At 36.9% G+C, this 16,609-nt stretch overlaps 1 protein-coding gene across 1 annotated transcript in view; it reads right to left on the bottom strand.

Annotated features, from left to right (window-relative positions):
- Positions 1 to 10,590: 10,590 nt before the first annotated feature.
- The window catches only part of UBE2U (ubiquitin conjugating enzyme E2 U), a 37,853-nt gene continuing 31,834 nt past the window's right edge, over positions 10,591 to 16,609 (bottom strand). The window contains 1 exon segment of the mRNA XM_059058612.1: positions 10,591 to 10,676. Within this exon segment, the coding sequence (XP_058914595.1) occupies positions 10,591 to 10,676 (86 nt within the window).

The raw sequence follows: 16,609 nt of genomic DNA on the forward strand, positions 1-16,609 counted from the left end.
CAATAAAATTAAGAGCTGGTTCTTTGAGAAGATAAACAAAATTGATAAACCATTAGCCAGACTCATCAAGAAAAAGAGGGAGAGGACTCAAATCAATAAAATTAGAAATGAAAAAGGAGAAGTTACAACAGACGCCGCAGAAATACAAAGCATCCAAGGAGACTACTACAAGCAACTCGGAGACTACTACAAGCAACTCTATGCCAATAAAATGGACAACCTGGAAGAAATGGACAAATTCTTTGAAAGGTATAACCTTCCAAGACTGAACCAGGAAGAAATAGAAAATATGAACAGACCAATCACAGGTAATGAAATTGAAACTGTGATTAAAAATCTTCCAACAAACAAAAGTCCAGGACCAGATGGCTTCACGGGTGAATCTATCAAACATATAGAGAAGAGCTAACACCCATCCTTCTCAAACTCTTCCAAAAAGTTGCAGAGGAAGGAACACTCCCAAACTCATTCTACGAGGCCACCGTCACCCTGATACCAAAACCAGACAAAGATACTACAAAAAAAGAAAATTACAGACCAATATCACTGATGAATATAGATGAAAAAATCCTCCACAAAATACTAGCAAACAGAATCCAGCAACACATTAAAAGGATCATACACCATGATAGAGTGGGATTTATTGCAGGGATGCAAGGATTCTTCAACATATGCAAATCAATCAATGTGATACACCACATTAACAAACTGAAGAATAAAAACCATACGATCATCTCAATAGATGCAGAAAAAGCTTTTGACAAAATTCAACACTCATTTATGATAAAAAACTCTCCAGAAAGTGGGCATAGAGGGAACCTACCTCAACATAATAAAGGCCATATATGACAAACCCACAGCAAACATCATTCTCAATGGTGAAAAACTGAAAGCATTTCCTCTAAAATCAGGAAAAGGACAAAGATGCCCACTCTCACCACTATTATTTAACATAGTTTTGGAAGTCCTAGCCATGGCAACCAGAGAAGAAAAAGAAATAAAAGGAATACAAATTGGAAAAGAAGAAGTAAAACTGTCACTGTTTGTAGATGACATGATACTATACATGGAGAATCCTAAAAATGCCACCAGCAAACTACTAGAGATAATCAATGAATTTGGTAAAGTTGCAGGATACAAAATTAATGCACAGAAATCTCTTGCATTCCTATACACTAATGATGAAAAATCTAAAGGAGAAATTAAGGAAACACTCCCATTTACCATAGCAACAAAAAGAATAAAATACCTAGGAATAAACCTAGCTAGGAAGACAAAAGACCTGTATGCAGAAGACTATAAGACACTGGTGAAAGAAATTAAAGATGATACCAACAGATGGAGAGATATACCATGTTCTTGGATTGGAAGAATCAATATTGTGAAAATGACTATGCTACCCAAAGCAGTCTACAGATTCAATGCAATCCCTATCAAATTACCAATGGCATTTTTTACAGAACTAGAACAAAAAATCTTAAAATTTGTATGGAAATGCAAAAGACCCCGGATAGTCAAAGCAGTCTTGAAGGAAAAAAACGGAGCTGGAGGAATCAGACTCCTTGAGTTCAGACTATACTACAAAGCTACTGTAATCAAGACAATATGGTACTGGCACAAACACAGAAATACAGATCAATGGAACAGGATAGAAAGCCCAGAGATAAACCCACACACCTATGGTCAACTAATCTATGACAAAGGAGGCAAGGATATACAATGGAGAAAAGACAGTCTCTTCAATAAGTGGTGCTGGGAAAACTGGACAGCTACATGTAAAAGAATGAAATTAGAACACTCCCTAACACCATACACAAAAATAAACTCAAAATGGATTCGAGACCTAAATGTAAGACCGGACACTATAAAACTCTTAGAGGAAAACAGGAAGAACGCTCTTTTTTTTTTTTTTTTTTTGTGGTACGTGGGCCTCTCACTGTTGTGGCCTCTCCTGTTTCAGAGCACAGGCTCTGGACACGCAGGCTCAGTGGCCATGGCTCATGGGCCCAGCTGCTCCGCGGCATGTGGGATCTTCTCGGACCGGGGCACGAACCCGTGTCCCCTGCATCCACAGGCAGACTCTCAACCACTGCGCCACCAGGGAAGCCCAGGAAGAACGCTCTTTGACATAAATCAGAGCAAGATATTTTATGATCCACCACCTAAAGTAATGGAAATAAAAACAAAAATAAACAAATGGGACCTAACGAAACTTCAAAGCTTTTGCACAGTAAAGGAAACCATAAACAAGATGAGAAGACAACCCTCAGAATGGGAGAAAATATTTGCAAATGAATCAATGGACAAAGGATTAATCTCCAAAATATATAAACAGCTCATGCAGCTCAATATTTAAAAAACAAACAACCCAATCCAAAAATGGGCAGAAGACCTAAATAGACATTTCTCCAAAAGAAGACATACAGATGGCCAAGAAGCACATGAAAAGCTGCTTGACATCACTAATTATTAGAGAAATGCAAATCAAAACTACAATGAGGTATCACCTCACACCAGTTAGAATGAGCATCATTAGAATATCTACAAACAACTAATGCTGGAAAGGGTGTGGAGAAAAGGGAACCCTCTTGCACTGTTGGTGGGAATGTAAATTGATACGGTCACTATGGAGAACAGTATGGAGGTTCCTTAAAAAACTAAAAATATAATTACCATATGATCCAGCAATCCCACTACTGAGCATATACCCAAAGAAAACCATAATTCAAATAGGCACATGCACCCCAATGTTCATTGCAGCACTATTTACAATAGCCAGGTCATGGAAGCAACCTAAATGCCCATCAACCGACGAATGGATAAAGAAGATCTGGTACATATATACAATGGAATATTACTCAGCCATAAAAAGGAATGAAATTGAGTCATTTGTTGAGACATGGCTGGATCTAGAGACTGTCATACAGAGTGAAGTAAGTCAGAAAGAGAAAAACAAATATCGTATATTAACGCATGTATGAGGAACCTAGAAAAAATGGTACAGATGAACTGGTTTGCAGGGTAGAAGTTGAGACACAGATGTAGAGAACAAACATATGGACACCAAGGGGGGAAAGCCACGGTGGGGGGTGTTTTGTGGTGTGCTGAATTGGGCAATTGGGATTGACAAGTATACACTGATGTGTATAAAATTGATGACTAATAAGAACCTGCTGTATAAAAAAATTAATTAAATAAAAATCAAAAACAAACAAGCTGCATTAAGGTCCATATCTACTAATTCTATCATCTCTATTATTTATGAATATATTTATATTGATATATTTTCTTTTGGTTATGGATTATATTTTCCTTTTTTTTTTATGACTGGTCATTTTTGATGGGGTGATGGACAATGCAAATTTTCTGTTGCTGGGTGCAGAATTTTGTTATTTTCCTTTATATATAGTTGTCCATTGTTCTGGCATGAAGTTCAGTATCTTACAAATCAGTTTAGTACTGCAAGGTTTGTGTTTAGCCTTCCATATGGGTTTAAAATAGCCTTTATTTGGAGACAAACACAGCTCTACTCCTAAGGCATGACCTTTCTGAAGTCTCCATCCAACGCCCTTTGAATTAAAAGTTCTTGCCACTCTAACTAGCAGGAACGCAAACTATTTCTAGCCTCTGTGAGCCTTGTGTGAATTCCAAAACAAACAGAATCATTAGAATCTTACTTTCCTCAAGGCAAACATGACTTTAGTTAGAAATCATTATTACTTGATTTATACTTTTTCTCCAATGATAACACTTTGTCCTCAAAAAACTACATACTATTGATATTTCCTTTTTCATTCAAACATTTGCCTTTTTCTAACTGAACACATAAATTATAAAAACAAAACTGTTTATTGTCACAATTTTTAAATTGCAATTAAAATGACCATAAGAGAAGGTGCCATAATTATTAAGTTAAAAGTAAAAGAGAAAACCCTAATGCTTGTTCATATTAATTCTCATATCATTTTGGTGGCTCTGTAAACTGCTACACATTCTTGAGAAGTCACTCTGTGAACATAACAAGCATCATAAAACTTATTGCATCTAGTAACCAGACTTTTGGTAACATGTTCTAAGGGAACTTCTTGGCCTCCTTTTTATTCTTCCCTTCAGGTAAAATATAATCTAATATGCCTATAGGAAACCTTAGCTCTCCTCACTCACTCTTGCTCAGACCAAGGCCTAAGCCAATCCATGTACCACATTTCTGTGGCCACGAGGAGAGGGAGGTGTCAGGGGAAACGGGGGGAATGGGGTAGGTTGTTGCAGGGGTGGGCAAGGGGGAGAGGGAGAGAGAGCAAGAGACAGAGAGACCCCTCCCTCAAAAGAGTATTCTACGTGGGAGCAGAGCCAAAGAAGCGATTCCCTTGGTGGGGGGAAGCCCAGTATGTGTTTTTGACTCAAAACCCCTCATTCTGCAGAGAGATGTAAGGGGACGCAGCCTTAAGCCATGCTGTTGATAATAAAGGAGGATCCAGCAGATTCTGTGCTACAACCAGAAATCCATGGTAAAATGTGAGGGCAACATTCTGAGAGAAAAATTGATTAAATGAATCATATCCATAAGAAGGAAACAATAAAGAATATTAAATTCATTGGAAAAAAATAGTTGAGAGAACTGGGTGTGTTTATTCTAAAAATAGAAAACTTAGAGGAGGTGGAAGAAGACATGATGGCTATTTTCTGAGACTTAAAGGGCAAGTCCACAAAACAGAAGAGCCTTATTTGTGTTGTTTCCCAGGACAAGTGGCAGTACTTTCTTTTCTGCCACAGTAGCATCCCTTGAATCATGTCTTCTACCCATATCCAAAGCCAAGCCTGGATCCTCAGTGTCTGAGCTGATTCTGGATCTAATCGAACAAAGCATTCGTTGTAGCATCTGGTAGGCCTGGATTTGAATTTCAGCTCTGTCACTTACTGAGTGTGTGACCTTAGGGAGTTTGCTTTTCAATATTTTCTGTTAAAATATTCTTTATCAAATGGAGATAATTTCAAATGGAGATATTTTCTCATTTTCTGGATGGTTTTGCAGACAACTGTAAAAGCACATGGTAGGTGTTCGAGAAAGTCTGTTAAATGAATGAAAGAAATCTGGAATGGTCGAATATCACAAGGTGCTAGATTTATGCTAGAAATAAGGAAGATTAGAATGTTCCTGAAGTACTGAGCTTCCTGTCTTTAAAAACATCTAAGCAGAGATTAAGCAAAATTATTTTTTAAAAGGAATTTTTCCATGTCTTTATTTTATTAACATCTTTGAGTATAATTGCTTTACAATGGTGTGTTAGTTTCTGCTTTATAACAAAGTGAATCAATTATACATATACATATATCCCCATATCTCCTCCCTCTTGCACCTCCCTCCCACCCTCCCTATCCCACCCCTCTAGGTGGTCACAAAGCACCGATCTGATCTCCCTGTGCTATGCGGCTGCTTCCCACTAGCTATCTATTTTACATTTGGTACTGTATATATGTCCATGCCACTCTCATTTCATCCCAGCTTACCCTTCCCACTCCCCTTGTCCTCAATTCCATTCTTTACGTCTACGTCTTTATTCCTGTCCTGCCCCTAGGTTCTTCAGAACCTTGTTTTTTTTTTTTTTAGATTCCATATATATGTGTTAGCATACGGTATTTGTTTTTCTCTTTCTGACTTACTTCACTCTGTATGCATGTCTTTATTTTATATTATTTATTTATTTTTTTCCAGTACGCAGGCCTCTCACTATTGTGGCCTCTCCCGTTTCGGAGCCCAGGCTCCGGACGCGCAGGCTCAGCGGCCATGGCTCACGGGCCCAGCCGCTTCGCGGCATGTGGGATCTTCCTGGACCGGGGCAAGAACCCGCGTCCCCTGCATCGGCAGGCCCACTCCCAACCACTGCACAACCAGGGAAGCCCCATGTCTTTATTTTAAAAGGGACATTTCCCATGCTCATTCTAATGCCAATTCTCTCTTTAACCACTAGATGGCATTCAAGGTTTAATCTTTGGGGAATAAAAAACTAGCATTTCTCCTTAAAAATGCATGAAATATATAATATGTAAACCTACAAAAACAATGTTTAACTTCAATAGCCCTGAAAGGATAGCATAAACATACATTAAGTTAATGTACTCAGCATAAATATTTTCTATATAATTGGAGAAATTGGAATCAAACATAGCTATGCTAGAGGAAGATCACATATTTTTTGTGAGTTAAAACACACACTCAAAAATCAGACACTACAGGAACTTAGAAATAATATATATTAACTCCTTAATTTAAAACACAATACAACTAAGAGTTTATTTTACAAATATAAGAAAGTTTTATGTTGGTATTTAATATACATGCTAATTATTTTATATAGAAGGAAAAAGGAACTAACATTGTTTAATAATAGAATTTAAGATTCAGTGAAAAACTGCAAAACTTTTCCACAAAAGCAGACTTTGTGCTAGCAACTGGGTAGCCAATATTTTTACATTTACCTGAAAAACTTAAGCTTTTAATAGCACATATTAATGGCAGATAGGAAATAAAGTTTTAGTTTTCAAAAACAATATGTGTTTATTAATAACTGGGCAAGTTGGTTAATCTCTCTGTGCCTCATGTTTCTCTCATTAGTAAACTACAGATAGAGCTACCTCTAGTTTTCCACAATTTCTGTACAGAAAACTAGGGGTGACAATCCAGTTGAAGAGGGAGGCTAGGAACCTTCTTTTGAAGCTATGTCTGTATAACAAGGGAAGTGGTCTGACTTGGAGTGTAGGTTGATTTGTTGTGTCTTTGAAGGTGGCTGATAGATAGTCTCGTGGGTTACACTTAGAGGCGTGTGTTTACACTTAGAAGTATAACTGTCCACTCCACAGTGTGGCCAGTATTACGTTAGGAAATGAAGGGAGAATGCCTGGCACACAGTAGGTGCTTTGCCATATTAGTTCCAGTTTCCTTTGTATAGATACTTCGGAGTAGGGACAAGGGCAATATTCTTTCCTGAAGCTACATAGAATGTAAAACTTCTCCAGAATTGATAACTTTTATTTAGATAACTTGCTGCCTGACAAAGCTTAGACGACTGGCATAGTTCTTTCCATGACCATATTAGCAATCACTGGGTATAGAGTATGAAGTAAACGTAGTGTTATATGCGCTTAAGTAAGGATAGTCAAAAGAATAGCTTCCACTGCTTTCTGACTTTGTATCTTTCACTTTCTCCTGAGAAAAATAAATATGAACAATTGATTAGATTCTAGATTCATATTCTTTCCCACGTCTTGGTAGAAATAAAGTATTTGCATGAATAGCCAAAAGACCGGCAAGGCAATAGGAAAGAAAAAAAGGCCTTAGAAATGAACGCCAAACCAAATGATCAGTACATAAATATTTATGAGTTGCTTATAATGCCAATGAGTTCCTATTAATACTAACTAAAAACATGTGTAAAACTTAAGAATTTGCATAAAATATTCATGACAGTCATTTATATTTCCAGTTTTCAATCACTGTTCTATGACTATACCCTTAGAATACCCAAAATATAACCATAATCTCTACATTAGAATGGGCACCTTCATTTTACTTTTCCTAAAAGTAACTGCCTTCACATTTAACCTTCCTATTAAGTGGGGAAACAGGGTAAGTATGCATCATTCCAGAAACACTAATTGAGTGCCAGGTACCAGGCTAAGTGCAGAGAATACAAAGCTACAAGAACAGTCCTGCCCTGGTCACTCTGCATGAACAGATGAATCTCCCCACCACAGGCGCTGAAAGAGACAGGAACAGACTGCTACAGAAGGAGAGGATGGGAGGACATGGGAGCCTGAATCATGGACCATTCCACAAAACACAATGGAGCTGGATCTTCATGGCCATCCTTGTGGAGCACTTTGCCAGGCTGAAAAGATGACAGGACGGAGAAGGGAAAAGAACCAAGGGCATAATGGGGCTAAAGAAAATGTGGTTATGATAGGTGTTGTTTTCTGGTTTCTAGACTGAGAAAATTTCACAATTTTTACGTTTCTATTTTTATTCTCTGAAAACGTTGGGGGACATGGGCTTTGGTCACCCCCTCTCCTTGGGAACTAATATTTATTGAATGTCCATGTGCCAACACTATGTGGTTTATGATCTCATTCAAGAGATCAAATGCAAAACAAGTTTGCAAGGTAAGTAATGTCTCCTTTGAACAGATAAGGAGACAATCTCAGAGAGGGTAAGAATTTCTCTAAGATCTATCTGACACTACAGCCCATGCCCTTTCCCATGCTGCCTCCAAAGAAAGATTTTCCATGTGAGAACTGAACTAGGGCCACAGTAGGAAAAGCATGAATAATAGCGAACCTCGAGTACTTCCTATGTACCAGATACTGTTTGAAGCAATTTACGTGTATGTATTAGTGTATTTAATCCACACAATCTCCTTGGGAGGTGGGTGGAGTTATTACTGCCATTTAACAGATAAGGAAGCCGAGGGACAAAGCAGTCAGATAACATGCCCGAGGTCACAGAGTTGGTAATTGGCAGAGCCAGGATTCAGATGCAAAGAGTTTGGCTCCCGTTTCCCTGCATTTAAGCGCCCCATGTTCCACCTTTTAACTCAGACTGAATCCTAACTTGAGACCCTGCTGGGAAAGATATCCCAGACAGAAAGCACAAAGTGGTGAGAAGATCTTATGTTCCCAAACAATAGTTTGGGGGGAAAAAAAAGAATTTAGGGTAGCTTAAGAATCGGGTCTTGATTGATGAGGGGATGGGAGGACAGTAGGAGGAGGGGTATGAGGCAGGAGAGATGTGTCTCTCTTTTTCCTGAAGGCTCTGCAGATGAAAGGCTCTCAATTTGCATTTTCTGGGTTTTTTTTAAAGGGGACATTTCGGCGCGAGGAAAGCTTTCTCTGTTTTCAATATTAAAAACAGAGAGATGCAAAAGGTATTATATTGCATGTACACATAGACCAATTACTCACTTGCACAGATTCCCAAACATTTCCTACTTGAAACTCTGAATTGACCACTTTGCTATACCTCATGTATTTTGATGAACATGAGACTTTTCATAATTATTTAAAAAGAAGTTGATTCCACCATACTTTATATTTTTGCATGCTCAAATATTTATGCTGTAATAAAATTATGTAGATAAATGTAATATCTTTTAGACACTTTATTTAAATAATGTTTAAATTAATGTTTTGTTATCATCTGATCTAAATATATTCTCATCAACCACCAGATGGCATAAGGTGTGAGAGTTTTATTCTGACAGGGTCACCACGCACATGATAATTTGACCTATAACTTCAAAATAATGTATTTAGGAAAATGTTCTAGCATTCAAACAGTTCACAATTATTTCAGCCATATGGAGAAGTGGGTGGATAAGTTGAAAATGACATGGTCCTACTTTTTCTACATTTTGGGGTTCTGTGGGATGCTGGCCTTACATAATGAATCAATAATCAAACAAATAAAACAAAGCAGTTCTGTTAAAGGAAATCAAAAAGGAAGTCATGTCACAGCAAAATTAACCTTATATTCTAAGTAGGTTTCTTTAAACGAAACTTGAAACATGCCTTCAAGAAAAAAACCATGCTGACACTTCTTCAACTTCTGCTTCATAAAAACTTTTCTATTGCTTATAATTTACTCTGAAAGCAGAAAAGTATCTAATGCAAAAGCTTTCCTCCCCTTTGGCTTGAAGGAAAGTTGCTGCAGAAATCAACTGAAAAAAAGAGTATCTAACCAAAAAACCCAATCTGAACTATGATATTAAAGTATAGGAAAGTCTATTTTAAGAGCCTTGATTTCTATACAGGTTCAAAATACAGCACATTGTTTTTATTAATCCTATTATTTTCATCTAGAAAAGAGGTCACAATGCTAACAAGGAGCTAATAAAGATGATGTAAATACAAAAAATAGGAACTTTAATTCCCCTAGCTTTGTGGTAGCACATTCACTGAATGCTTTGCAATAAGCACTCCAGAATAAATGACCACTGCAACACAGCCAGTACCACAGAGCTGAGATGGAATCTGTGCTCTAACATGATGAAGCAGAAAAACTGCCTTTAGGAGTCAAGAGACTGAAGATGAGATTAAGGTCCCTTCCTTAATGTGGTCCAAGAGTCAATCATTCCAAAAGTCATTATAATAATTTATCTTTATATTTAATTACAGACTTCCTTACTAGATTTAATATATTTGGTTCCTGAGTGAGAAATCCATCTGTTAAAGAGGAAAAGGTGTCTGGAACCATGAGAAGAATGAAATACTAACCAGTGATATGTAAACAGGTTGGTTTTTCTTTTTTCCTGTTTCTAAGTTCTATTTTGATAAGGTTAAGAATGGAAATAAGAAGATTAATAGGAAAGGTATTGTGGGATTCCTTCACTGTGGCTCATGTTCTATCCCCACCTTTGGCAGCCGAGAGATAGCAAAGCTGTTTCCCACCTGGGTTCATGTGAAAGGACAAAATGATACTAATTGTTGTTCTTATGTTTAAAAGAAATCCAATGGGTTTCTTCTGATAGTTCAGTTAGTAGAAAGTGAATAATAGATATTTCAAGTTCATAGGATAATATTCTAGACAGTTAAAATTACTTACTTTAAACCCCATTCTTTAGGTCGTCTTAGCTCATTTTTCTTCCATTTGTAATACTCTCCAATGAAATTTGGATCTTCAAGCACTGAAATTAGAAGATTTTAAAGAGGAGCTATGCATACATTCTTCAATAATAGTTTAAAGTTTACAATAATTTATTTCTCCTTAAGTTAGTATGTGGCAATAACACGTACTATTATCGTTCAAGTCACATTACGATCCTCAGACACTCTCCAAATTTCTTCTTTTTATTTAAACTTTGTGATACTGGATATTGTTTGAAACAGATTGTGACTTTGTAACTTATCATGATAATGATATTGGTTTGTATATCATTTATAGAAACGAGGATAGTTTTAAAATAACTCATACAGAAACTGATACCATAGTTTAAAAAAATTCTAATGCAGCACTTCAAGTGAAAAAATAAAATCGTGGAGTTTGAAAGTGACATTACAGATCTTGATCTTCTACAAAGCAAGAATCTGCCACAGATGATCATCCAGCCTCTAAATGAATCCCTTGTCTCTTTGTTATTGGGAGACTGCCTGTTTCATTGACAGTTACCGAGGTCACAATGTCCTTCCTTAATCTAAGGGCTGTGAGTTTCTACTACTCCTCCTTCTGACCTCCTCAGCAATTCTGAGTAAATTTATCCCTCCCCTAGGGAAAGGATCCCTCTAATATTTGAAGATAGCTCTCAGGGCAGCCTCAGTTCCTTCAACTTTTTCTTAAGTCATGATTTTCTTTTTTTTTGTGGTACGCGGGCCTCTCACTGTTGTGGCCTCTCCCGTTGTGGAGCACAGGCTCCAGGCGCACAGGCTCAGCAGCCATGGCTCATGGGCCCAGCCGCTCCGCGGCACGTGGGCTCTTCCCGGACCGGGGCACGAACCCGCGTCCCCTGCATCGGCAGGCGGATTCTCAACCGCTGCGCCACCAGCGAAGCCCCTAAGTCATGATTTTCTAGAGACCTAACCATCCTCATCCTGGTGGTGAACTTTGTTGATATTCTTATTAAAGTTTTCATCCAGAACTGGCTCAGAATCTTGATTTCATATCAATAGCAAGATGCAGGTGGGATTGCTACCTCCCTCCATCTGTGTGCTGGACTTCTCTCAATTTAGCTCAGATATGCATTAGTATTTTCTGGAAATCACATTATACCACTGGCTCATATGTTTGTGGTTAATTATAAGCCTTATGCCTTCAATCAAATTCACATAAAATTTACGGAAAACCTACTATGCTTAAGCACTGGTAGTTTTTACACAAAATACTATTAATCCAGATCATTCACACACGCACATATATATCCTTCCTTTGCTCCCTGCTCCCTCTCCTTGCTCGCTTGTGTGCTTTCTCCCTCTCTTTCTCGCTCTCTCTTCTTCTAATTGTCCTGGGTTTTTAGTCCTGATCTATTTAACCAACCAGATACTCCCCACCAGTCTTGTCCTTCCTTATCTGGAGCTTACTTCTTAACAATGATTAATTAACCCCTTCCAGCTTGATGAAATTTGTCATTGATAGAAAAAACATTTAAACTGAATAATTCTCCTTTTCTTCTATTAATATTACATGATTTTCACCAGCAATGTTCCAATCTATTCTTTACCTTCTTCACACACACACAAACACACATACATACATATTCTTATAGACTTCATTAATACTCTTTATTGTTATTTGAAATATATTCCTTCCTTCCTTTAAGGAAGCAAATCTTTACTCCCCAGAGTTCTTAGCAGGATTCATTATTTCCTTTAGATGATTATAATAATTAATATTAATAGAATTCTTACTATATATGGGGGTATTTGTAAAGCAGATAATGCAGTGCTTACCATTATAATACCCACTTCACAGATGGACAGACACAGAAAGGTTGAGTAATGTCTTCTAACATGTGCTATTCATTATTACCTAAACAAAATTTAAAATTTATTTGATGTTAAGTTCCCTGACCAGGTATTGAACCGAGGCCATAGCAGTGAAAGAGCCAGATCCTAACCACTAGGCCACCAGGGAACTCCTGAAATTTACTCGATGTTTCTATTCAAGGATAATCCATGTCTTTCCTTAATTTTTTGGAATTGCCTTTCCTACATTTTCTGTTTGAATATGTATGGCAGTCTCTTCCTTATATATTATGAAACCCCAAATGGCAACATTATCTTTCCTGAATACAGTAAGTCCCTTATATATGAACCTTCAAGTTGGGGACTTTCAAAGATGCAAACATGCATTCGCATGTCCAATCACGTAAGTTAGTTCATGTGTCTGGTGTACACTGTCACATGCATGCATACTCTACAAGTGGTTGTGCTTTTGTGTACTTTTTTGTGTAATTTTGGTGTAGAGTACAGTAATACAGTATCTTTATTTCAAGCCCAGAATGTCTGGAGGCAAGCATAAAGGCAGCAGTATGTAGCTGATTGTGTTAGTTTGGTACCTAGGCTAACTTTGTTGGACTTATGAACAAATTGGACTTACGAACATTCTCTCAGAACGGAACTCGTTCATATGTAGGGGACTTACTCTATTCTCATTTCTCTTATATCATTGACTCATTTTCTCCAACACTTTCTCTATTATCCAAGAGATGAAAGATGCCGCAGTATCTGTACAAACTTTTAATACTTCCTATTTTATCCCCATAATTTTTTCACTCACCTCTCTCCTACCATCTGACTGTAAATGCCTAAAAAAGCTTATCATAATACTTATGTTCTTGTCTTCAACAAAGCCCATTGATAGACATAGAAGATGCTCCGTGGATAATGTTGATGGGAGAGAAATAATGAAGAAATGAGGACCAGTGAAATTTTGTCAGAACTTCTTGAAGTTAAAATCCCCCCATCACTATCATACCTTGTCCTTGTGGCAGTTTTGTAATCTGTGTAGAAAAGCATCCTCTACTGCCTCCATAGTATATTTCTTCCTTCCTTTCCTTCTGAGGATTACTGGACATTGCTTCTACTCTGCTTTTTCTATGACACACCTATTGTCCAACAACTGTATAGGTTGATCTGAAAAAATTGTTTTTCCACTCTGAGACTGTTGTATCCAAAGAAATATATAAGCACTAACTTACCTTGGCATGTTTTACTTTCACACATACTATCTTATGCTAACCATAGAGGAACTTAAAACAGAGTAGAATATTTTTGTCAATGAATAGAAATGAAAAATGAGGTACAAAGACTAACCTAAATTAGGTTAAATGACTAACCTAAATTCACTTAACTGTGTCTGCAAAACTAGTATAAGGCTAGGAGTCTCTAATTTCTGATATCAGGTTCTTCCCACTAGGGCTTTTCCATTGGCTTGCACATTGTAACCACCTGGGCAGCTGTAAAAACTACTACCCCCTGGTCCTGCTCCCAAAGATCCTACTGTAATTGGTCTGAGGGTGCACCTTTTACATGGGAATTTTTACGAGCTCCTCTGGTGGTTCTAAGGAGCAGTCAAGACTGAGACCACTTCATTAGAAGTCGATGATACTGCTTCTTGCATCTAAATGCAGTTTTGGAGACACTTGCCCTCACTGCTGGCTCAAAGACTCAAGGAATGAAAGTATCTTAAGGTGAAAGCAAGCATTCCCATGATGCTTCAGGCTATTTGGTCTGTCCTGATGACAGCAAACAAACATCAGGAAGCCTCTGCTCACTATTACAGGGTACACTGGTCTGAAAGAATTCTTTTCATATAACATAAACATTTCCTTATGGGGATCATATTCTGTCATTAAGGTGCTGTTGCCCACAGCCAGATGTATTGGTTTGTTCTCTGCCAAACTTTTAATTTGCCATTCTATAGTGATGGACAGAGAATAGTGGATCATCAGTACATTTTCCCATATGATGGTCTATGATTATGAGCAAATAATTGTAATTATTGAAAATGTACTGCACATACTTCAGAGTTTGAATTTAAATCTCAAGTTATACAGAAATTACAATTTTATATCATATTATGGAAGCAATATAATATAAAGGAAAGAACAAATATGGAGTCAGAGGACTTGGTTCAAGTCTTTGGGCCACAGCCCACTTGTACTAATAAATATTAGCCACACTAACTGAGCACTGACTATGCACTAGGTACTATTATAGCGCTTCAACGTTATGATATATGTTCTGTGATTATTCTCATTTTACAGATGAGAGAACTGGGACATAGAGAGGTTAAGAAACTTATCCAAGGTCACACAGCTAGTAAATTGCAGAGCCAGGATTAAACTCTGGCAATATGCATCCAGAATTTACACTCTTACCAATATATGATATTCCATGTGTGACCTTAGGTAAATTACTTAGCTTCCCTTGGTCTTGGTTTTCTCATGTGTAAAACAGGGTAATAATAATGCCAAGCTCATTGGGTTGATATACAACTCTGCATGACATATACTAGGTGTTCAATAAATATTGGTTGATAAGTAAATAAAAGGACAGTAAGATTGGGATGATTAAAAAAATACAGATTAGGAGGTACAAACTACTATGCATAAAATAAATAAGCTACAAGGATATATTGTACAATGCAGGGAATATAGCCAATATTTTATAATAACTATAAATGGACCATAACCTTTAAGAACTGTGAATCACTATGTTGTATGCCTGAAACGTACATAAGATTTTACATCAACTATACCTCAAGTAAAAATAAATAAGAAAAACAATACGGAGTATACTCTGTAAACTGTGTTATACAAGAATAAACTTACTAGTATTATGGCATATATGACTATGTATAGATTTGTGGCACAAAGATATGCAATAGAGTTAATACTCAAAATCATAATATAACCTTACTCATCATTATTCATAAAATAAAAAGCTTTTAAAAATATGCACACGAGTTTAATAATCTTTCCAGTGATAAAAATATAACTGTAGAAAATAAAGTTATTAGAAGTTCCCCCTTTATTTCTGAGTAGTTAAAGAAGCATTCTATAATCTAACAGCTTCATCTTTCTTATTGCCAGGAAATTAAGCCATTAACAAAGATAGTATTGGATCTCATCCCTCTGAACTATCCAAAGACAAAATGGCCAGCAGCACAGGTAAGGTTTACATTTATTTTTTTAAATTAAGTGCTGGTTATTATTGAAGGAAAGCTTTTGAAACATTCTTATAACAAATCTCTGTAGGAAAGAGAGGCAGAGTGATTGTGAAATCTTGTGCCAAGGGATAGAATCAAAGTCTCAAATTCTTCTGGGCTAGAGGTAACCATTACCAGCTATTGCCTTCACAAAGAGAAATGAATTACATACTGGGTTAGTGACAGATGTAGGAACAAGAACCAACTTAAATATTTTGGTGTCAAACTCTTTTGAAAAGAAATTGCAGCCAGTGATACTTCATTATTACTTCCATTTTAAAATTATTCTTTATTATAAGACAATCATTTCTAAATTTCTTTGTTTGGGCATGTGCTTCTGTTTTTTTCCTAGCAGTTTGGAGTTTCCAAGAGCCTTCATATATTTACATGTTATTCCATAAAGCACCATCCAATAACAAACTGTTTGTTTTTTGGTTGAAGGAGTTGAACACTGAATCATTCCCTGGAGCATGCCAACTGCCTCTTGATACCACATCTGTTAAGGGTTATCACCTCCTGGAACCCATCTGAGCTCCTCAGAGCCTCTTACATAGCAAGTACTCAAGATGTGTTTGCTGAATTGACTAAGAAGCACTCAATCAAAATCTTTTAAATGAAGTAAACATTCATGTAATCTGGTATCAAAATCAATAAAACTCTTTTACACTGATACTGTTGTTAAAAACTACTTCTTAAAGCACCTTGAAGTTATTTTTCTTAATCACTAATCTATGAGTCAGTGAGGAAGATAATGTGTAATCACAAAATAACTAATAACCAACATCCTGAAAGAACAAGTAATTTCTTAGAAATTATTGACCTCACATTTTTATATTAAGCTTAGTACTCCTTTTGCTCTAATTTGTGTCTTAAAACTAGATATGATTTTTTTTCCTGGGTGATATTTTGTTCTCT

Source organism: Kogia breviceps, chromosome 1 (assembly GCF_026419965.1).
Source record: "Kogia breviceps isolate mKogBre1 chromosome 1, mKogBre1 haplotype 1, whole genome shotgun sequence".
Classification (NCBI taxonomy): Eukaryota; Metazoa; Chordata; class Mammalia; order Artiodactyla; family Physeteridae; genus Kogia; species Kogia breviceps.